Here is a 19566-nt window from a genome sequence, read left to right as displayed (position 1 = left end):
CGGACCGTGAGATCATGACCTGAGCCGAAGTCGGACGCTTAACTGACCGAGCCACCCAGGCGCCCCAAGACAAAGATGCTTCTTAATGGAAACAGTTGCATTCTGAATCTTTTTTCTTTCTATCACCTCTTTTAACTGTAATGTTCTTGCCTGATTACTGGGGTATAGCTCCAACTGTAAACTACTGTAGAAAACCTGACAACCAGAGTGTAAAATATGGATAAAGAATCTTTTCAAACTTGGAAAGAAATAGAGAGTGAATATAGCACATATGATCTATTAAATGCAGAGAAAGTATTTCTCTTTGTTTTGAAGGAGATTCTTCACAGTCTTCAAATAAAACATATTATTCTATTTACTTGTTAAGGCAAACTTAGAATATCTCTTCATTAAATTAGAATATACTGTACTAGGGGCTTGAGTATTTTGAGAGTTTGGACAGGAAACTGAATTGCTTGAAAGTGTGGGGAATTTTTTCTAAGACACTTTGAATCATGACTTTGCTCTATTGTTTAAGTATAAGGAACTTAACCTCATTTATTTCGGAACTGAAATTGGATGGTTTTGTTTTTATTTAAATAATTATACTTTACTCAGATAAAATGGAAATACGTAATAAATGTCATCCATGGTAGTGTTTCATCTAATGATGTAATCTAGCCAAGGCTTAAATTGTTTTAACTGTGCTGGCACTCTATATCATCAGTGTGCTAATTGTTTGTAATACATTTTGTTTTAGTGCTTTTTGATTTTAAATTTCACTGAAATTGAATTACTTAGAGATGGTATAGAGGATGAGAGGAAATTAATACTTTTAATGTAAACAAATAACAAAGCAATTCTTTAATTTTTCCTCCTTAGGAACCTTGGGTAATGTGGAACATGGGAACCAATATCAGATCAAATTAATGTATGAACATAATCTTCAGAGAACAGCCTGCAATATGACTTATGGATCATTTGGTGGTGTAAAAGGTAATTTGCATTAATCTTGAGTATGCTATTGCAAGTACCAGATTTTGGGTTTTGGCCATATAAAAATGGAGGATCACGAGGTATGAAATCTCAGAGTTAAACATAGTTTATTGAAACCCCTATATTCAAATAGTCAAGCAAAATAACGAAGAAACAAAATGTTAAACAACAAATGTGTTTGATTTTCACATAGTCATTTTTGTATGGTCTGTATGGAAACAGAGATATTTCTAAAAGTGTCTTTTCATCAAATTTTGTCTTCATATCATGAGCTGACTGAAATTGAGGTTTTTTGGGTAAACTGTGTGACTGCCTCTCTCACTGAAAGAAGGGGTTAATCTCACTGATAGAGTCCCTCTCCTACTTGTGATAGGCAGGGTGAAGCTGCAGAAAGAACACTCTCCCCACCTCACCCACCTCCAGGGCCACAACCAGGGTTGTGCTGGTGGTTGTGCTGGTTGTGCATGAGGGCACCTGGACTAAGGATAAGTGGAGACTGAAATGCAGACCTGATCCTGCTCATCAAGCCATGTGCCTTGGCCAGGAATAAACCTCTCCAGAGGAGGGGTGCCTTTTTAAATTTCACAACAGCGTTGTATTTACCAGTGAGGTTGGGTTCCTCCCACCTTGGGGGTATCTTTTTCTAAGTAGCATGCAGCCACGTACAGCCTGCCCACCCTAATCCCAGAACTTCCTGAGTTACTAGGGCTTGATGCTTGCTTGGGTACACTGTTACTGTTGGCACGGGAGGGTTTTTATTTACCACCTAGCTCCTCTCACTTCACTGTGACAAGGTCATAGAGAAGCTGCTGGTACTGGAGTGAGGACAGGAAACCAGGTAGTGACACTTACCTGTGTGGTTTTGTGTGTGTATGTGTGTGTGGCACCTGTGGAACATGAACTAGGGATTTCATAATATTTTAGCTCTTTCTGAGCTCATATTTTTTATGAGTTTATTGTTTAATCATTGTATTAAAAATGATCTGTGTTAGATCTGTCTTTAGTGATGTGAAAAAAACAACTATTTTGGAAGTATCCTTCATTTGTGTGAATTCACTTCTTTTCATACATAGAGGTAAAGGTGAGGAAGAATGAATTTGAGCATATCAATTAACAAGAATATTTCAGGTGGTGGTGTACAAATAAATATTTTGCATAAAGTGATATGAAACAAAACACTTGGCTGGATTGCAGAATTGCTTAAGTTGAGTAATAGGAATGTTTGGATTGTTTAAGGAATATGGAAGATGTCCAGAGTTGGATGAAGAGGGGAAAGAGCTATAATTTGATGAGAGGCTAACTTTTATCAGTGCAGTATCCCTTCCTAACCTCAGCTGTTAGAACTGATTTTCACTGTTCTTTAAACAAGATGTCTGACATGATCAAGGGACCTAGGTCTCTATTGTTTAATAAATTGTTTCAATTATTTTCCTCCTACTAAATCTTTTTTTTTTTTTTTCCTACTAAATATTTAAAAGGCAAATTGCTAAATTCTCTGCATCAGGGGTCCAAAAAATTATGATATGATAAAAAAGTGCTTTGGCTAAGTGAAAGTTTTAATTTTTTTGATAGCAACAAGACAATTCTTTCTAAAATTTTTTTTTTTTCAACGTTTTTTATTTATTTTTGGGACAGAGAGAGACAGAGCATGAACGGGGGAGGGGCAGAGAGAGAGGGAGACACAGAAACAGAAGCAGGCTCCAGGCTCTGAGCTGTCAGCACAGAGCCCAACACGGGGCTCGAACTCACGGACCATGAGATCATGACCTGAGCTGAAGTCGGCCGCTTAACCGACTGAGCCACCCAGGCGCCCCAACAAGACAATTCTTTAGACCACAAATCAAATGTTATATCGATTGCACTGTATTTTTTTTTTTTTTCAAATCAGATCAAGTTAACCCAATTAAAATAAAGTTTTAAATAAGTAAAAAGGGATTCCTTGCTTTTGTGTGACATTTTTGCTGGATTTAATAATGGTCTTCCAAAGTAACGATAGTTGCTACTAGTTTAGAAACGAACGTATGACTTTGTGCTTATATGATACCTCTCTTAGTTCTTAAATTATGCCTTACACTTAAAAAATACCTTTTGAGGGGTGCCTGGGTGGCTCAGTCCGTTGGGCATCTGACTTTGGCTCAGGTCATGATCTCTCGGTCCATGAGTTTGGGCCTCGTATTGGGCTCTGTGCAGATAGCTCAGAGCCTGGAGTCTGTTTCAGATTCTGTGTCTTCCTCTCTCTCTGCCCCTCCCCCGCTTATGCTCTCTCTGTCTCTGAAAAATGAAGAAATCTTAAAAAAAATTTTGAAAAGTACCTTTTGAAAAAACAGGATGTTCTGACATGCTTTACTTTCCTATGGTTAAGCAGATCATTTCACAATTTGAAACAAAGAAATGTCTGAGTAGCAGAATTAGATATTCCATTTAATGGGTTTGAAACACTTATGTAATATCACTGAGGCATCTACAAGAAAATATGAAAAAATAGTGGGGTTGATAAATTAGTAAAAATTAGCCATATTGGGAGGTTGGCAGAGGTAATAGGGGGTTACTATTAATGGGTACAAGATTTCTTTTTGGGATGATGCAAATGTTCCAAAATTAGATTATGCTGATGGTTGTACAGTTCTGTAAATATCCTAATTACTTAAGCTGTATACTTTAAAGAGGTGGTATATAAAATATATCTCAATAGCACTGTTAAAAAAATTAGCCATGGGATAAAATCTGATGCTAGAGAGGTGATAGTACAGTCTGTATATCCTATATATGTAAAATGACACAACACTCTTAAAGGAGGTTGGTTATTGAGAACCACGAAAATAATCTTGGATGCTGATATGTGACTTACAGAGAAGTAAATTGGGAAATGATCCAAAGTATAGAAAATAGAAAAATCATATCAAGTTACCATATATTTATTTCTTTCCTCTTTTTGTCATTCCTTCCTTCCTTTTGTGTGTGTATGTGTGTGTATGTATATATATGTGTATATATGTATATATAAATTAGAACTGGTCTAAATGAGTAATAGGGGAGAATGACTAGGTAAGTTTTGATGCATAGATTTAGTGGGTAATTATGAAGTTACTAAGATTGCTGAATTGTACAACTTTGTACATAATTCTTTGTCCACATTTCTCATTATTTCCTTAGGATAGAATGTGGAAGTGGAGATTGAGTCAGAAGGTTATATAATTTTTTTTCTCAATCTGAAAACTGCCCCCAGCAAATATGATATAAATAAATTGTAAAAAGTACAGAACTTAAAAGGAAGAAAGTAAAAGTGACTCCAAGGTATTCACATTTCAAAATGAAGCCCATTTTCTAAGCCTGTCATAACTGTGTGTGCCTAATATGCACTTTTCCAGGATTGAGTGGGTCAGTCTTTTAATTTGAAAACCTCCCTAGAGTTGATCTGAATTTAAAAAAGGAAACTTAAAAAAATTTTTGTCTTCTATCTTCCTCTGTATTTAAGATGCCTTCTTGTGGAATTTAGTTGTGGAATCATGTCAGTAGTCCTCAAGAAAGGAATTAGGCAAGAAGAAACCCTGGCCCCATTTTAAACAAATGTGTTTATAAGGTATGGGAAGGCAGAGTGAGTTTATTTTGCATGTGCACCAGAGTGAACTACCACTAGATGGCAGTCCTGTACAACCTTGGACTTCAGTTGGTTCCTCCTTTAAATAAAGTATGCTAAGAGATCACCAATGGAGGAATTTTGAGCCCAAATAATACTTTGCCTTTTATTAAAAATAAATGTAACTTCTGGGGCGCCTGGATGACTCAGTCCGTTAAGCGTCCAACTCTTGATTTCGGCTCAGGTCATGATCTCATGGTTCGTGAGCTCAAGCCCCAATTGGGCTCTGTGCCTTCAACACAGAGCCTGCCTGGGATTCTCTCTCTCTCTCTCTCTCTCTCTCTCTCTCTCTCTCTCTCTCTCTCTCTCCTCTATCTTTTCTCTATCTCTGTCTCTCTCCCTCCCTGTCTTGCTCACTATCAAAAAAAAAAAAGCATTAAAAAAATAAATGTAACTTCTTCATGTTGCAGAAAAGTAATGGTTTTTAAAAATTTTAATTATAATAAGTGATATCTTAGAATATAAATTGAAAATGCTTTCTAGCTGTGCTTCTCGAACTTGAAGTTGCATTTGAATCATAATGGAATCTTGATAGAAATTCAGGTTCTAACTCTTTAAGTTTGTAATTGGAGAGTTTGAATTTCTGAAACTTTCTTCGTTGATGCCAAGTCTCAGAGATCTAGAGATATGTTGCTGCTCTGGATCTACCGAGTACTGTTCTATATGTTCTAAGTACTTTGCAGGTTGAATAACTTAAGATATACTAAGCAAGTCGTAGAGGAGAGATTCTAACTCAGACTCTGCTTCTAGAATCTTGTAGTGTTAACCATACTAAACTTCTTCCTTGTCTGGACTGTGAGTAAATTAACCTTCCTAAATCAGAAAAAAAACTTACCTATCAGAAAAAGGTGTATTTTGGTTTGGCTGAAGTTAGTGCATAACTTTGATTCTTCATAGATTATGGAAAACATATTGAGTAACTGCTGTTTCAGGTACTTGCTTTTTCAGTTTGATTTTTTGGTTTGGTGCTTTGGTTTCTAAGAAAAGTCCTCCCCCTGCTCCACAATAATAAGAGAGGTTATGTATGGGAGGGTAATATTTGATTTGAAATTAGCAAAAGAGTCATTACTGTTTTTCTTTAACCTTTTTTTGTTTGCTCGTTCATTAAGAAAATCTTTCAAAAACACCCTGAATACATTTGCAAAAACTCAAAAGGTGCATTCATTTGATGCAGTAAGGCTTGGCTTTACCTCAAGCTACATGTAATGTCTATTAATGAGAAAAAAATGGTAAAGAAATAGGAAATCTAGTTTTATGAACTAAAGAATATGTGCTTAATATCTTCCATTATTCAGACTACTACATACCATTCCAGAATTTAAGTTAAAATTCTTTCCATATTGTACTTTTTAGGGGAAGTGACTGATAATAAAGACTATATTGGATCCTTTTTTTTTTTTTTTTTACACCAAAGGATGTGGGAGATGTGCTTGGAATTAAAGAATTTTTGTAGTTTCTCTAAATTTAAAGTACTGTTTTGAAAGAATGACTTTGGGTTTTTATAAAAATGGTAGTTTAAAAAAATGGTAGTTTATCTTTGCCTTTTATAATAATGACAAATTAATGCTTGCAAAATTTAGTGAGTGGTATAAGCATGGACAATTAAATTACAGTTTGGAAATATATTAAATTAGTTTTGAAAAGGTGGATTTGAAATGATCTAAAAATATGTTATTAACATTGATGGAATTTATTTGATTCAGTAATTTGAACTCTACTTGTTTTTGAAAAAAGGAATAAAGGATATCCCTGCCAGATTTTCCTCTGCTTTAGTTTCATTATGTCACTTCAACTTCCAATGGTTGTTGATATGGTACTTTACCTAGTTAAGATAAGCTTGCCAATTCAGAATAGTATTCGGAAAAGGACAACATTAATATTGACTGACAGAATGCCAGTGGTAGAGTGAAGAAAGAATGTTACTGTTTTGAGGTCAACAATTGCAAATACTTAGCTTAGTAAAATAAGATACTTTATCTAGTTTATGTGATGTATCTTGCTACCATCAAGATATTTGAGCTAAAACTTCCTTTTCTCATAATATGATTTAGGGACCTATAGTTAGTTTACTTGCTCAGTTACCACAAATTTGTCCTGTAGAGCTGGGACACGTCGACAAGCCTTATAATGTATATGGCTCTTTCAAGTGTGTGAAAGGGACGTTGAAAAGAAATAGTTGATTTATTAGAGATGTATGGGAACTTTCAGGGACTAGAGAAAGTCTGGTGTTAGTTCTTCCTTGCATCATCTTTCTTCCTCCATTCATCCATCCATCCATCCATCCATCCATCCATCCATCCAATGCGTATTTACTGAGAGTCTTTTGAGTACCCAGGCACTGTACTAGTTTATTGGAATAGAAAGATGAATAAAAGACAGTTTAAGTTCTCAGGAAGCTCACAATGTTGGGTACAATAAAGACTAAGAATTAGCTATGATATAATGAGGTAAGTTGTAATAAAGATGGATATGTACGAAGTTATACTGAAGCCTTGAGGAAGGAGCAGCTTCCTTAGGCTGAATAAATACGTGTGCATGTATGTATTTGTGTATGGGGAGGGCAGTACTTAAAGGTGAGGGAATGTTCTGTTACCTATTTTATTTCAGCTCTTCATTTTTATCCACTTTAATCTAGAGGTCACTAGCCCCAGTTTCCTGTAAATGAACAGTTTCATAGTTTTCAGTATAAAGCTTTCATTGCTGATAGGCTGAGCCATTCAGATTCCCTCTGGGATAGTTTGTTCCTCTTGAGAAGATTATTTTTCAGACTTTGGAGCACTTAAAAATTATTTTTGCTTTAAGAAACGTTGGCATTTTCATACTACTAAATGGACTTTCTTACCTATAGTTTAAAGCCTTCAGTAAGGCAAAATTATCTTCTTTTGCTACCAGCTGATTAAAAAAAATTTTTTTTAATGTTCTTTTATTTTGAGAGAGAGAGAGAACATGAGCAGGGGAGGGGCAGAGAAAGAGGGAGAGAGAGAATCCCTCTGTGCTATCAGCACAGAGCCCAATGTGGGGCTTGAACTCATGAACCATGAGATCATGACCTGAGCTGAAACCTCCAGCTGAGTTGGACTCTTAACCAGCTGAGCCACCCAGGTGCCCCTTGCTGCCAGCTGATTTTAATGGAGGATATAGTGCTCTAGAGACAGATAGATAGAAACATAGTATGACTCTGTTTATTAAGAATGACAAATTGGGGCGCCTGGGTGGCTCAGTCGGTTAAGCGGCCGACTTCGGCTCAGGTCATGATCTCACGGTCCGTGAGTTCGAGCCCCGCGTCGGGCTCTGTGCTGACAGCTCAGAGCCTGGAGCCTGTTTCGGATTCTGTGTCTCCCTCTCTCTGACCCTCCCCCATTCATGCTCTGTCTCTCTCTCTCTCAAAAATAAATGTTAAAAAAAAAAAAAAGAATGACAAATTTAAGGGTAGGGATAGGAGATGAAGTAACACAAGAGATTAAGAGATATAAATGGAGAGACAGAGCATGTCATGAAAGGAGAGGGAAGAGAGTTTCAAGAGGTAGGAGTCAGGAGAGTCAGAGGTTAAGCAGCTGGAGTGTTGAAAAGAAAATACTGGGTTTAGCTGCTTGGAGGTCATTGGTGATCTTTGGGAGAACAGTTTTAACAAAAGGATGGGCACACTGGTCCAGTTGCCTCAGAATGAGGACTTCATAGAAAAGAAATGGAAATCACAAAGGAAAGCTGTTCTGTGAAGAGGTAAGAGAAGGGTAAGAGAATGATTTGGCCACAGCTGGAGGGGAAAAGGTTTTATAAGGAGGGAGAAGTCTTTGAGGAGGTAGGATGGAACCTTGATCTGATGAACAAAATGCCTTCCATAATATTTTGTTGAAAAAATTAACTTGAATATATTTTTATTTGAAAAATTATGCTGTTTGGAATATGATGGGCCAGTTCTTTAAAATTTTATTTCTTATCACATAATTGGTGCTTTATAGTCATGTTGAATTTTTGTCTTCTCTTCATAATGAATTTGTGGTTTATGGGAAAAAGGCTTTTTAATACTTCAGTAGAGATTATCAGCACCATCTGGTTCTTTATTCAATTTTTACCCTTCTCTGACATTTTTTGCTTCTTTACTCTAAAATTTTGGCTTTCTTTCTTTCTTTCTTTCTTTCTTTCTTTCTTTCTTTCTTTCTTTCTTTCTTTCTTTCTTTCTTTCTTTCTTTCTCTTATCTATTTGTCTACCTACCTATCAGTCTACCTATAATTTTACTGTGGTAAGAACAATTAACATGAGATCTACCCTGTTAGCAGATTTTTAAATTGAGGTACAGTTGACATACAATGTTATGTTAGTTTCATGTGTATAACATAATGCTTTGATATTTGTATCTCTTAACAGATTTTAAATTGTATAATATTGCTATTTATGGGCTGCTCTAATTTTTAAAATTAGTTTTCTTGATTATAAATTTTTGGTTTTCATAGAGATGTTTATATTGTGAGCTTACTGGGTAATAGACAACTCAAGATTTAAAGAAATGTTACCATAAAAAACCAATACCACTCAATTTCTGTATATGCCACTATTTTGCTTTTCCATTGGGTGTGCTTCTTTTCACTTTCCATCCTTGCCTTTGGTTAACTAAAGATCCTTTTCTTTTAAAGATTTTATTTTAAAGTTATCTGTACACCCAAAGTGGGGCTCATACTCCTAACTCTGAGATCAGGAGTCATGTGCTCTACTGACTGAGCCAGCCAGGTGCCCTGATACTGAGGATTCTTTTGACTGCAGTTGACAGTAGGCTCATGCAGGAATAAGAAATTTACTGTCTATCACCATTTGGGCCACCAATGTGATTAGATCTGTTTTTTTTCTTTTCATCTTTTGCTTCCATTTTCTTGCACAAGCTATTTCTTCCCGGTTACAGGATAGCTACAGCAGCTCTAAATCTTCTTAGATTCCAGTTCATGTGAAAAGTGCCTGCCTTTCTTCCAGAGGGCTCAGCAAAGGTCTCTTTCCAACTCCGTGGCTTTGGTTGGACCATCTCTGAATCAATCCCTGTCACTAAAGGAATGCAGTTAAACTTGGGTCTGAGCTAAGTATGGGAGAGGTAGGGCCATTTCTGTTAACCATTAAGACTAAGTGTGGACAGGGGTGGACCTTTGGGGGAATATAGGTGAATAATCAACTGTGGTGAGTTTGAGGATTTTGGAGTTGATCAAGGAAAAAGGCATGACTATGAGATGTCAGTAGCCCACAGTGAACTTTATTTGGGTGTTGCTTTGACAAGATTGCATTCAAGGGTAAGTCCTTAACAGCAGGAGATTTTCCAGAGCCCGTGGCAGGGGACCACCCCCTATAAAGGGAAGCAGGCAAGGAAACTCCTTGGGGAGAGGGATTTCTGAGTGGGGCTGTATGTCTAGGTGATAATCCTCAGATACAAGATGAAGAGTCTTGATCAGGAAGCTTTGGAGGGCAACAGTGACTTCTGTAGCTCCAGGATTTGTCTTATCTATGGCTAGTAAATGTTGGTTCATTTTTGCAGGGTATGCACTGCAGGCATGCTATAAATGGCTAAGAATATGCTTATTTGGTCTATAATTAAAGCAACTGAAGGTGTAAAAATTAGAGTTTTGCATCTGAGGGCTTTGAGTTCACATTCATGACTAGCCTGCTGTGAGGTACTAAACAAGGGGCCAATGTATAGCGGCCACCTTTAACCAATATATGTAACATTAACTGAATAGGGCAAAATAGGTGCTGGGGAGCCAATACACTGTAAATGTCCATCTTCCTTTTGCCTTCACATTCTCTCCTAGAGCCTTCCTGGGGTGCTCCTTTAGAAGTGACAGAAGAGGCAAGCAGTGGTGATTTGAAAGGTGTATGTGGACTGGAGGAGGCAGGGGATGAGCAGTTGAAGAGTGCTCTGCTTTGGGCTGCCTGCAGTCTCATTCTGGCCACACTGTAGGGGATAATTGCTCCGAATGTTTGTTCGTATTTAGAGATTTGTTGCAGTTTCATTTAATTGAATGCATTTCAAGGTCATTTGTCACGTTTTTAGTTCTGGGTTTAGTCCATGTTAGATTTGGTGGCATGTTCCAAGTTCTTTATAGATAAATTGAAACTCGAAATGATGTAGGGCATGATTTTTACTTCATCTTTTTCTCTTTCAATGCTCTCCACACCAAAATGTGTATACTTTTATTATAAAAGTAATCATGTTAATAAGGGAATATTCTAAACATATGAACCTGTAGACAGGAGAAAAAAATGATTTAGCACTATCTTCTAAATAGAACCACTGATTACATATCAGTGTAGACTATAACATAGAATATTTCAACCTTAGTTAACCCAGAGTAATTTTATATTTCTGGAATTTAACTATCTCACCATCAAAATGGCACTATCATTGAAAAAATATGTTTATCATGGGAAGTCTGGTGCTATATGATATGGGATGTATGTAAGTAATGGCAATAAATATGTGAAATAGACATATTTCTTAGCAAAGCTTTTACTTCATATGACTATAATATCTTGGAGTCAGTTGAAGAATTTATTAAATATTGGTCTTCAGTTTGTATCAGTTGAAAACATGATGGATTTACTAGCAAACAGAAAAAAACCCTCCTATTACTTGTGTTTAGCTATAAATGGAAAAAATAGCATGGTATATGATATTCCCAAATATTTGGTGATGGATATATTTCATCTGTCAATTATTTTTTTTAAAGTTTTATTTTTTTATTTTTTTTGAGAAAGTGAGAGTGTGAGCAGGGGAGGGGCAGAGCAAGGGAGACACAGAATCCGAAGCAGGCTCCAGGCTGTGAGCTGTTAGTACAGTGCCTGACGAGGGGCTCAAACCCATGAGCTGTGAAATCATGACCTGAGCCAAAGTTGGATGCTTGACCAATTGAGCCACCCAGGTGCCCCCCAAACTGGCCTTTCCTTTAAAATTGCAAATAATTTTTATACAGTGATTTTAATTAATCAACTAATTGATTAATTAAAAATGTTTATTTATTGGGGTACCTGGGTACTGACAGCTCAAAGCCTGGAGCCTCCTTTGAATTCTGTGTCTCCCTCTCTCACTGCTCTTCCCCAGCTCACATTCTGTCTCTCCTTCAAAAATAAATAAACATTAAAAAAAATTAAAATGTTTATTTATTTATTATGAGAGAGAGAGAGAGCGAGCGAGAGAGAGAGAGAGCTAGAGAGCACAAGCAGGGTAGGGGCAGAGAGAGAGAGAGGGAGCGAGGGAATCCCAAGCAGGCTCCACGCTATCAACACAGAGCCCAAAGGAGGCCCAAATTCACGAGGGGTGAGATCATGACCTGGGTTGAAATCAAGAGTCAGATGCTTACCTGAGTTACCCAGGTGCCACCATACAGTGATTTTAAACCTCTACACATTTTATATTCTGGGGAAGCCCTCTTGAGCTGCACATAGGGTATGTCCAGTCACAGCTCAGGATGTCTGGTAACAGTGTCTGCAGGAGAATGGGGAGTACCCTGTATCAGTACTCCAGGACTGATGGGGAGTATCCTGTGTCAGTACTCTGGGACTAATGGGGAGCATGTATAATAGCACTTCTGCTAGTCATCAATGCCTTTTGCTTGTTCTTGCTACTTTGCCTTTTCAGGTTCCGTTTTCAGCCTGTATACTTGGACCATCACTTGTAAATGACTTTGTTCAATGAAATTTGAGATTTCCTCACATGAAGTCATCTCTGAGGGTCTTTTTGGATCTTTTCCTTTTACATCCTGGTCATATTATGTGGATCATCCACTGATTATTTGAGATTTGGTAGATGACACCATAACCATGTCTCAGTTGATAACAAATTGTCTCTCAATTATGATAATGTTGTATTTCATATATATGTATATATTGCTAGGGTTTTGTTTGTTTCTGTTTATTTCAGTTTTGCAGCCTCCTGTATCACCCTGTCATTGATTCTTGTTTTGTTTAATTCATACATTTATTAAATTACTCAGTAGTGTGAAATGTTTTCAGAGGACTTTCTTCTGACTCTAGGTTTTGTTTTCTTTCCATGTATTGTTTGTATGTTATCTCTCTCTCTTACTCTCCCTGCTATTTTCCTATACTGTGTTTGTGGATTTACAAGGCCAATCTCTTTTTATCTTGCTCAACCCTAGCCTGGTGGCCAACTCTGTCTGGGCCAGCTTGCTTTTTATGGTGCTGGTGAATTTTCCTTCCTTTTGCTCCCAACCAGTCAAAGACAAGTTTGTTTTCCTTTTTCACACCCTGATTTGAGAGCTATATATTGCTCAGTGTCTCTGCCTGCTTCTTGTCTGTGGGGGAAGTATGGATGGGAGAGGAGGTGGAGTGGGTATCTGTGGCTATGGAAGCCTTCCTGGACAATCTGGCTTCAGCCCTGTCTTTTGTGGTTTTCTGAGGTATCTTGAATCACTGTTCCCTCTACCTGGATGGTCTGTAACTTGTTATCTTGGAAGGTAGGGAGGATGTTCTCAGACTTCGGATCTTCTCTGTGGCTTCCTCACCAGGTTTCCTCAGAGTCAGCTCCATTTGCTCCTTCTTCTGTTTGACTATCTCACCAGGCTCCATTTCCATTCCCCCCTTTCTTTCTTCCTGTCACCCCCTTCCCCCTTTTTATTCTGGTTCCTCGTGGGTGTGTGTGAAGCCTCATGTGGCATTACCATCTCTAGCCTGTCTTCCGCTCCTCATCATTGCTGGAGATCTTTAACCTGGCTGCTGTTTTTATGGTCTGTGGCTTTTACTGTTACCTTTATTTTTGCACAAAAACACCAACATGGTAAAATTTATTTTTCTTATCTTGTGGACAGGGACTGTAGTGAAGGTAGTTGTTTTTCTGGGCATTTTGATTTCTCCAGGCTGTCTACATCCCCTCTGGATCTGTCTTTCTCTAAATTAGAGAATTTTAGTAAGGTTTTCAGAATTTTGGTTATTCATGACCTCATCACCCCTCCTCTTTAAGTGGAGTCTAGTTAGCACCTTCACAAAATGCACAAAGTCTAGCCCTGAGGATTCTTGGAAACGTATTTTTCTTGATGATCATCATTTTTTGAAGATATGGGATGAGGTTGGGTCTTTTCCCTTGTTTCACTGCTGCTGGTGTATATTTCTTATGCTTTGTCATTGGCTTATTTACTTGTTTGTTTAATCCACAGTGTTATATTTTTGGAAGTGTTTTTTGAAAATAGTCCTTGGGCTGCCAGATTTGAAAAATGGATGTTTATCATAAAAATTCTTGTGGATTCAACAGTTCAATTGTTTGGATGATGCTGGTAGACATCTGGATAGATAATCTTTTATTTTTATGGTGTGAGCTATTTATTTAGTACAGATTATTTTTTGTACATGATGTGAATGTCTTTTCACCATATTATTCTAGGGTTTTATGTTGTGTGTGTGTGTATGTGTGTGTATTTTAATGTCAAATTGTTCCTTTCCTGTATAATTTATTCTGTTTCCTCTAAGCTTAGAAAGTTCTGTCATCAGAGTTTTAATGTTTTTGTCTCCTGTGGATTGATCTTCTAGCAGGAATGTTTATATTTATTTATAGAGAAGACTGTGGAGAGAATGCTACTGTTTATTATCTCCTATATGTTGTGCTGTTGTATTTAACCCTGTAAGATAGGTAACTTAATAATATTTCCCACATTGGGAAATAGAAACCCAGATAAGATAAAGATCTTGCTGCAGATCATACCTGGGCATAGAGAGGCTTTGAATCCAGAGTTGTCTGATTCCAAACCCCATGTTCCTTGTAATACATTACCACTTGTTCGACTGCCTTCCAAGTCAGAAAGAAGGTCTGTGTGAATTCTTTGAGAGGAAGGAGAGGGTGGCTTTTCTGTAAGCTTAATGAGGGCAGAGACCATTTCTTTTGTTCATCATGTGCTAATGTCTTGTGCAGTGCTTGGCACATAGTGGGATAAGTAGTATTTGTTGAGTGAATGAACCAAAATAGACATGTGGTTGGGCAGAACTGATGTTATACACATCAGGTTTTCAAGGTTACTTTTCAGAAACAAATGTTACCACAGTGCACTCATTCTAATCAGCTTCTGAGTTTTGTTTTCTTCTTTAGCAAGCACATGTTGACTAACTGCTACAGTGCATGGGTTATAGTAGTTACTGTAGTGGTAAATGTGGAGGTGATTACTTGGGCCTCCTGGATTCACCTTTACACAAAATTATTTCCCCATATGCCAGTGAGGCAGTATTTATACCGGCCAAGCTTACCAGTAGAAATACTGACCTTTTTCTTCGATTTGGAGTTTTGTTTCTATACATTATTCATCCTTTTGTTATCAATATGTTTTTTTTTTTTGCATAAAATGTGATATTCAGGATTATTGAGTATTAATGATAATATTCACAAATCAAAAAAGGTTTTGGTTTTTAATAATTCTTTAAATTCTTAGATATTTAGCATAACAGACATTTCTTTGTGTCTTTAACCCTCTTTATCTCTCTTCTCTCTGTGCCTGTGAGAGCTTATTTTCCTTGAATTCTTCCAGTTCTCTTATTTTACTTTGCTTTTCTTCACCTAATGAAACTTCAGAAAAGTAGAATTTTTATCAAGGAAAGTTTAAAGTTAGATTGTAGACATAATATGGGCATGGTATGGACTATAAAGGTCTGATAGCACAGTAGTCCCACATTTGTGATTGAAGTGGAAAGAAAATGCTGTATATAAAAGGTTCAATATGTTTGGATATAATTGTCAGTAAAGGAGGTGAACAGATTTTACTAATAATATATACGAGCATGGTGGAATACTTTTTAAATCGTCAAATGACTTCTATAAGCTTGTATGGGATTATATTGTCACATAAATAAAAATTCATGCATTCTTTGGAATAAAAAGCCCGCCAAAGAAAACAGTGAACTGAAGAATAAGTAAGTCACCTTTTGCCTCATCTTGAGGCAACCCTAGATAATCAGATTCTCAGCCTTCAAATAACTTCTAATTGTCTAAACTGAAGCTTTTTTTCTTGTCTGCTAAGGAAATGTATTAGTGGCCACATGTGGTTGCTGAGAGGCTGTGCTTCCCAAAGCCGTCTGGATTCTTTGATAGTCATCCAGAGAGTGAATTGATATGCTCAGCTGGGGTGAATGAACAGCCAGAACACAGTCTTGCTTTTTTGTATGGGTGTATTAGTGCTAATAAAAGATTAATGCTATTTTCCTTATAGGGAATCAACAGATAATGTTTTGATAACCCTTGTCTCACCAGTGAACCATATGGCCCTTATTTTCTAACAGATATGGTTGAAATGTTAGAGAATAATGTTAGAAAAGGATCCCTATGGCGTGCTGGCTCCTATTCCTTGCCTAAGCATTAAAGTGTAGGTGTTTTATAATATTGGAGAACGTCCCTCATTTGTTTTTAAGATCCTTTATGGATCCACAGTGAGAAGTCAGAAGATCAAGGGGATAATAGGATTGATTCTCATCCTGTGCTGGGTTTTCTCATATATATGGTATTCATTTATAAAATCTTTGGTCCAAGACCCATAAAACAATGTTACTTTCAAATAGCGTCTTCCTGTATATTACATTGTATAAAACCTTTAGTTCCTGGGGGAAAGTTATAAAGAGGGTTCCCTGTAGTCTGCAAATTCATTTTTTACGTGATCATTTAAAGTTGTTACTTTTCCTGAAAGGTGAATTCTGATTCCTTCTATATATATATATGCTATAGAAATTGGTGGTTAAATGTCTCCTTGCCTACTGTGGCTAAGAGGGGAAGGGCTAAAAAGAATATTTTAAGTTTCTTAGTGTTGTTTGAAAAAAATAATAATTTCTTTCATGGTGGCTGAATGCCAAGGCTGGAAAAGTGTTATGGAAATGTTTGTGGTCAGGACTGCCTTTGACGAGAGAAAGGTTAAATATGGTAGTTTTGATAGGATTTGACAGCCATTTTTGATATCTATATATATATGTTTCATCATGATTCCCTTCTTAACAGTGGAGTAACTGAGCTATTAAATATTTTACTCAATTGAGAAGGAAAATGATTACCATAAAACTACTTTACTTAAATGACACTATGATATAAAATGTTCCAACAGTTTAAAATATTCATCTACAAAACTTATTGCCATGGGAAATGAACACTCCTCCTCTACCCCCCAGTCTTTCTTGAATTAAATTGATTCAGTAACCCTTTTTCATTCTATCTGGCAACTCTTGCCTGCAGATTTAAATTCTAAAACACAGGGTAGAGATATATGTTAATGCTTAATATGAAAAACAAATGTTTTTTGACTACTACCAGGTTAAAGTTATTTTAAGAGTACATTAGTAGTACTCTGGGTAGAGGATATCTATCTATCTATCTATCTATCTATCTATCTATCTATTGACATACGTGTGTGTGTGTGTGTGTGTGTGTACATATACGCAATAATATATGCAATAAACTTTAATTAGATTATCTTTTTGATGTACCTTTCGGTGGTTTCCAGTTTTCTACTAATGTGAATAAAATTGCTGTGAACATTCTTATATAATTCTTTATGTGGACAGTATAAAAATTAGGATGTTTACATATGTAGGATGATATAAAAATTACATTGCTATTTTTTTTCAATTTTTTCACTGTTGTAAAATTTTAAGTACTCAAAAATAGCAAGAATAGAGGTCTTATATTAGTGGGCATGCTTTGCATGGAAAAATGGTATCATATGTAATACTTCTTAAACTTCTAAAGATCTAAAATTTGCACCATCAGTATTTCATACAGTACATAACTTAAGTCACGTCTGCCTAATTTAGAATATCAGAAATGATAAGCTTGGTATATCAGAATAAGTCCTCCCATATTATATTAGTTTCAACTGTATTTCTGCCTAAGCTAAAAGTAAGCAGGGTTTTAAAGCCAAATTTCCTTACATTGAAATTTGTGAATAAGAAACCATTTCTAGATCTTTGCTAAAATAAGACAGTATTATTTAATATGGAAACAATAACTGAGAAACTAATTTGGAAAGTTATATTCATGATTTTAGAGTACTATGAATATAAAATGTATGGGTGGAAAATTAAGATTTCATATGGCTTTTTGCAGCTGGTTGATTAAGTCCTATACAGTTCATTGTCTTAAAGATGAAATTTGTACAAGGTTTTGGAAGGCAGGAGTTGTATATTAAAAGTTCTTGTTTCAAAGGTAGTACAAACTGGTTTTTAACAATCTATCATCTTTCATTTACCAAAGGAAATATGTAAAAAGAAAAGGAAAAGGTTCAGTGGGAACAAAACATTGAGATGATGAAAAGCTACATGGAAAGTAAAAAGACTTTAGAAAGACTACTAAAATGAAACTAACTTTTTTCCTCAACAATCTGTCTGAATTCATTTTGCTTTCATTATATATCTAGCCCGGAGGCAAAGTATGTTGAGCATTACAACAAAGAGGGTGTTATAAGGAGGGCTTAAAAAAAAATAATAAAGTATAACATATGTGTAAACCATGCAACTTTGTAACAGGAAACTTTATAATAAGGGAGGACTGTGCTTAGCTTTTCCACAATTTTGGAAGAATGAGTTTTATTGGGTGTTAGACAAAGAAATTATCAACTGACTTTTATGCTGTAAGGTTGAAAGATTTGTTATGACCATTCCTAGACTTTAGCAGTGGTTTTAATGTGGGTCCTGATATATTAGAAACAGTGCCTAGCACTGTTAATATGTCTACCGTTGCTAGTTCTCTTAAGGAATATGATGTTTAACTTTGGCCTTTCAGTGAAAGATTATTCAAAATCCTGTTATTCTGTGGTTTTTCTCAGCAGTATTAGGCTGTTCTTGAATTGATCAACACATAATATAATTTGGGAACCCAATCAATGGTTCTTTTATTTTTGAAAGATGGTGACAAATTCTTTTGAAACTTGGGAAATTGGCTCCATCATTCATCCCTTACTCTTTGCTTTTCCTGCCCAACTTCCTAAAAACTATTGTTTTGATGTCAATGTGTAGAATAGATTATCTATAGGGGAATCAGTGTGTATTAATTATATTGGAATAAATGTAAGCTTGACAAATGATATGAGTTAGTAGGCACTGTGCCTAATAGGTTATTCAGTTAATGAGGACACTAAAATTAGGGACCTCTAACATGCCAGAACCATATTTCTTGTAAATTTCCCCCAGTTTTGAGATTAACTGGCAATGGCTATATTTTTCTGGCTTTTTAAAGTCTAATATATTATGGTAGAGTTTTAGGATTTATATAGTGCTTATTATAGAATAGTTGAGCTCTTTGTATTTATCACACTGTTATTGAAGTGAGCTAGAGGAGTAGAAATAAGTCTTTTACCTTTTGGTTTTTCAGTAATCTATCTTTTAAAATATTATTCCATACTCATTTTCCTGTCTTCTCTCTCTCACTTAAAAATGATTACATACCATGCACATTTATGTACTGTTTTCATTGAAGGCGGGGGACTTTAATGACACCCTTTAATATCCAATCCACTGCAGGGATGTTAGAAAATCAGGGTTGAAGTTTCTAGGTTTAGGAGAGAGATGTTAGAAGTATGTTAGCAAGATATATTATTACATATTTAAAAATAGACCATTTATTTTAAACCTTGTAAGATCACAGAATAACTTTTAATCATGTGCAATTCATTTGACAAAAAGTTGAATAGTACAGACAAGCTAATGAAGGCATCATTTCCCCCCACCCCCTGCTTTTTTTTATCCTCATGGTTAACTCTTTATCTCTAAATAATGTGATTACACCACTGTTATTGGATTCATCATATTTAGGTTTTGTCTATTGATGTACCACAGTGATCAAGAGTTTTGGTTAATGACACATCCTTTTTCGTATCCTTTTTCCAGTTAGATCACTATCTAATTTCCAATGCTGCTCTCACTTCAACTACAAACAGGATACTCAAACTCCTATTTCTTTTTTTTGTTGTTGTTGTGTTAAAAATTTTTTTTTATAAAAATTTTTTTT

The 19566-nt window shown here is 36.1% G+C and overlaps 1 protein-coding gene across 8 annotated transcripts in view; it reads left to right on the top strand.

Moving 5' to 3' along the window:
- BBS9 (Bardet-Biedl syndrome 9) overlaps positions 1 to 19566 on the top strand; it is a 458930-nt gene that overhangs the window by 35273 nt on the left and 404091 nt on the right. For all 8 annotated transcript variants that reach the window (XM_058724629.1, XM_058724625.1, XM_058724627.1 and 5 more), the window contains one exon: positions 862 to 975. In XM_058724629.1, the coding sequence (XP_058580612.1) occupies positions 862 to 975 (114 nt within the window). The remainder of the gene's footprint in view (positions 1 to 861; positions 976 to 19566) is intronic.

Source organism: Neofelis nebulosa, chromosome 4 (genome assembly GCF_028018385.1).
Source record: "Neofelis nebulosa isolate mNeoNeb1 chromosome 4, mNeoNeb1.pri, whole genome shotgun sequence".
NCBI lineage: Eukaryota > Metazoa > Chordata > Mammalia > Carnivora > Felidae > Neofelis > Neofelis nebulosa.
Note: the sequence above shows the minus strand (reverse complement) of the source record. Positions and strands in the feature narration are given on the sequence as shown.